We start from the raw sequence: 4654 nt of genomic DNA on the forward strand, positions 1-4654 counted from the left end.
GGCAGCGCCTCCGGGGAGGGAAGGTGGTCGCTGCCGGAGAGGATAAGTGGAAGAGCCGACTGTGAAAAATGCATGTATTTTATGATTGGCTTTTCGCAAATATTAAAATGAATATTATATGTGTTGTGTTAGAAAGTAATGCTGTATTCTCTTAAGTACTGTGTTAAATATAGTTTTATGTTATAAAAAAATGTTAAAATAGAAACTATGCTATGTAGGATACTTTTTTTTAACGAAAGGACTTGCAGCGAGATAGCAGCCACAGGACGCCTAAATCTTTCAGAGAAAAAGAATTTATTGCCTTCTTACCAGAAGAAACTAACTTCTTCCTACCTCAAAGGCGGTGTTAGGATTCAGAGGAGGAAGTTTACGATGACCGGACAGAATTCTGTATTTGAATGGAATTTATGCATCATGTATGAAGGGTATGAATATACAACAGGCTATTGTTTTTAAGGGTTAATCCTTTGTTAACGGGTGTCCTTTTTCGGGCTCATACTGCACAGAAAAAGGTACCCAGATGTCCGTAATTCTTTGTATTTATTGTCTCATATTGTCCTAATTCAAATTGTCCAAATTATTATTACTCTAATTGTATTACTATTTTTATAACCATTTTATTACTATAAAACTTTTAAAATTTTAAAAACAAGTGATTGGCGTTTTTCACACCAACCAAGAGGTGACCTCATTAATGTGCTTAAATATCTAAAGAGGGGGGAAGGGGTGCCAAGAGGATGAACCCAGCTCTGCTCGGTGGTGTTGAGCAAGAGGGGAAAAAGCAGTGGGCAGAAACTGATGCACAGGAAGTTCCACCTGAGCATGAGGAAGAACTTCTTTCTTGTGCAGTGCCCGAGCACTGGAACAGATTGCCCAGGGAGGCTGTGGCGTTCCATGACTGGAAATACCCCATTTGTTTGGACACAATCCTGTGCCATGTGCTCTGGGATGGCCCTGCTTAATCAGGGAGGCCGGACCAGATGACCCACAGTGGTCTCTCCAGCCTGACCCATCACAGCTGTGATATGCTCGAACAGGCTGGCTGGAGCTGCTGCATCACTGGCCTCCTCAGGACCACCTGAGGGACAGGAGTGATCTGCTCTGCAGCCCCTCAAAGGCACAGGGTGACCCCAAGAAGAGCAGTGGGAAGCGGCTCCTGTCCTCTAGGGGAGCCCTGGGCAGCTCCCTGACTGCTCCGCAGGCACAATAGCTCTGGTTGGGACCCTGGTGACAGCCAGGCAAAGACAGGGTCTAGCATCACACATATATCATATATATGCTGGATCAGTCAAAGGTTGCACCCGTCCATCTGAGAGATCTTTTCCAACATAAATAATTCAGTGGTTGTTTGTGGCCAGCCTGGTGGGGTACTGTGGAATGACAGTATAGCTCAGATTGATAGAGACATGCAGATTTGGAAAAAAAATCCAAGAGAGACAAGCAGCTCCTGGAAACGGTTGCGACGCCGCGCGCGCGGCCGGCCGGACGGCCCGGCAACGCGGCAGGCGCTGAGCCCCACCGGTAATGATCCTTCCGCAGGTTCACCTACGGAAACCTTGTTACGACTTTTACTTCCTCTAGATAGTCAAGTTCGACCGTCTTCTCGACACTCCGGCAGGGGATCTGGAACATCTCGCTTACAAGGAAAGCCTGTGAGAACTGGACCTGTCTCAGTCTGGAGCAGACTGAAAGGGGATTTTATTCGTGTATATAAATATCTCAAAAGCAGGTGCCAAGAGGACAGTGCCAGATTCTTTTCAGTGGTGCACAGTGATAGGATGAGGTGCAATGGCCATAAACTAAACCACAAGAAATTCCAGCTCAACATGAAGATGAACTTCTTTGCATTGAGGGTGGCAGAGCATGGGAACAGAATGCCAGGGAGGTTGTGGAGTCTCCCTCTCCGGAAACATTCAAACCCTATCTGAATATGTAACCTGCTTCAGGTGACCCTGCCTTGGCAAAGGGCTTGGACTAGATGACCTCAAGAGGTCCCTCCCAGCCCAAACAGTCCTGTAATTCTGTGATTTTGTGTGCATTGATACAAGCTAAAACCAATCTTACATCAGGCTCCTCCAGACTGAAGCCCCTCAAGATCTGAATACCGGTTTGAGTCAAACTTTGCAATTTTTTTTTCGGTTGTTCATCTGTAACTGGCTAGACAGTAATGATTGTGCAGTTGCATTGTGAACATTGTACACTTGGCTAATCTTTTGTTTGGAGGAAAATAGAAGACAATCCCAAGGTGAATGGGCTGGCTGCACAAAAACCACCAGAACTGAAGTCAGCAGGACTGAGCAGTAACTGGGGGAAATGTAATTCCAGGAGTGAGTGATCATGTCCCATTAGCCATCCACTCAAAAGAGATGCCAGACTCATCTAGAAGAGCAGCACCTGCACTAATAACCACGAGAAATGAGATATACAACCAGCAAATAGTGGTTTGTGTAGTAGGTAATAAAGTTATGTAGTTTGTAGCTGATCAGTGTTGATACCTTTGTTTGTTAAAATGTATAAACAGTGTGAAGCTCTGATTATCAGGAGGCCCCCTCCCTACTCTGCACAAGCAAGAATAAAGAAATAGAAATACAAGAATAGAAATGCCTTGCTTAAGTGTGCAACTGCTTACTGGGTAACAAGCCTATGTTCAGGACAACATGGGGACTCCCAAGGCACACACAGTGCCTCAGTTCAGAGCTGAGGTAAAAGCAGAGTAAATAGCCTTTGCATGGCACTGGCCTCATGTGGCTGCTGTTTTGCTGGGGTGACACATCAGTGTGACTGTATCAGGTTTTTATCTTAACAAGGCTGAGGTTTTCTTAAGTGATCTGTCTGCTCTGAACAGCATTGGCATTCACAAAATGCCACAGGATATTTTTGGACTGGGAGAAAATTGGGTTTCCAGAGAGGTTTGATTTGTAAGTGATATTTGCTGCCTAGATTGTGCTGACTCTCTGCTCCTCAAATGGTCCAGCATCCATTCTGGAAAGCTTCACTTATGGCAGAGGCACATGGCACAATAAAGGAAACCCACCCTCAACCTCTGCTTTCCAAATTAAGATTATAAATTAAGATTAAGATTAAACCTCAAACCCTGCAGGGTTTGCATCACTGTTGAGGTTTAACCCCCAGCCAGCAGCCAAGCCCCAAGCAGCTGCTTATTTACTACCCCACTCCCAGGATCAGGGCGAGAATTGGAAGGGTAAAAGCTGGAAAACTTGTGGGTAGAGGTAAAGAGAGTATAAAAGGAAAAGCAAAAGCCACACAAGAAAGCAAAGCAAAACACGGAACTAAGTCACCACTTCCCATGGGCAGAGAGGTGGTTGGTGATCTCCGGCAGAGCAGGATCCCATCATGCATAATGGTTACTTGGGAAGACAAACACCATCACTCCAAATGTTCCCCCCTTCTTCTTCTTCTTCCCCTCAGTTTATATACTGAGCATGATGTCACAAGATCTGGAATATCTGTTTGGCCAATTTGAGTCACCTATCCTGGCTGTGTCTCTTCCCAATCTCCTATGCACCCTCAGTTTCCCTGCCAATGTGGCAGTTCTAGAAACAGAAAAGGCCTTGGCTCTGTACAAGCACTGCCCAGCAACAACGGCAATATCTCTATATTATCATCACTGTGTTCAGCACAAATCCAAAACATAGCCTTGTACTACCCACTGTGAAGATTTACTGCACCCCAGCTGAAACCAGCATAATGGCAAATGAAGAAATTCTCTATCCTCTCAAGATTAGGAATCTAGTGCCTAGTCACCAGCCGGGATCCCCCAGGGCTCAATTTTAGTGACAGTGCTCTTTAATGTTCTTATAAAATGATCTGGTTGCAGGAATTAATTCCGATTATACTAAACCAGGAGGAGCTGCTGACTCCCTTGATGGTAGAGAAGCCTAATAGAGATTTGGACAGAGAGCTGATCAATCAGCAATCATCTAAAATCTAACAAGTGCTAGATTCTCCACACAGGACAGGGAAATTGTGGCTGCACAGGAAAATTGGGGCATGAGAGGCTGGATTGCATTTCCATTAAAAGCAATCTGAGTTTTTGGGTGGATGTCAAGTTGAATATGGGTCAAGAGTGTGCCACAAGTGACAGCCAAAAGGGCCAACTATGTCACAGAGTGCACAGCACTGCTGGCCAGCCAGTCCAGGAGGTGACTATCCCATTCTACACTGTGCTGCGGGGTTGCACACCGCATGTTCAGTCCTTTGTGCAGTTTTGGGCACCTCAGTTTAAGGACATCACACTGTTAGAGTGTGTCAGGAGTACGGGGGCCAAGATGATGAAGAGTATTGAGGCCGAGATTTAAAACGCTGAGGTCACTTGGCTTGTTGAGTTTGGGGAAGGTGCGGGGGGAGCCTCAGGCTGTGGACAACTTCCTCATGGGGAGCAGTGGTCGGGCACGTGCTGCCCTCCCCCTGGTGACCAGTGGCAGGACTGGAAGAGATGGAATTGTTAAAAATAGGTTAGAAACTGTTATAAAATAGTTGATAATTGTTAAGCATGTACTGTTAGTTTGGTTGTTATATTGTAAAAGGGGTTTAAAGGGTAGTTATAAGGAATACGGTACTCAACGTACCCTATTACACCTAAGTAAAGCGCACCACCACCCCCCCCCCCCTCCAGCGAAACGAGCCAGCCTGG

General features: G+C 45.8%; 1 protein-coding gene across 1 annotated transcript in view; it reads left to right on the forward strand.

Moving 5' to 3' along the window:
* The first annotated feature begins 1406 nt into the window (after window positions 1-1406).
* Window positions 1407-4654, forward strand: part of WDR70 (WD repeat domain 70) — a 133558-nt gene continuing 130310 nt past the window's right edge. Inside the window, exon 1 of the mRNA XM_005426087.1 lies at window positions 1407-1652. Within this exon, the coding sequence (XP_005426144.1) occupies window positions 1407-1652 (246 nt within the window). The remainder of the gene's footprint in view (window positions 1653-4654) is intronic.

Source organism: Geospiza fortis, unplaced genomic scaffold, assembly GCF_000277835.1.
Source record: "Geospiza fortis unplaced genomic scaffold, GeoFor_1.0 scaffold163, whole genome shotgun sequence".
NCBI classification, from domain to species: domain Eukaryota; kingdom Metazoa; phylum Chordata; class Aves; order Passeriformes; family Thraupidae; genus Geospiza; species Geospiza fortis.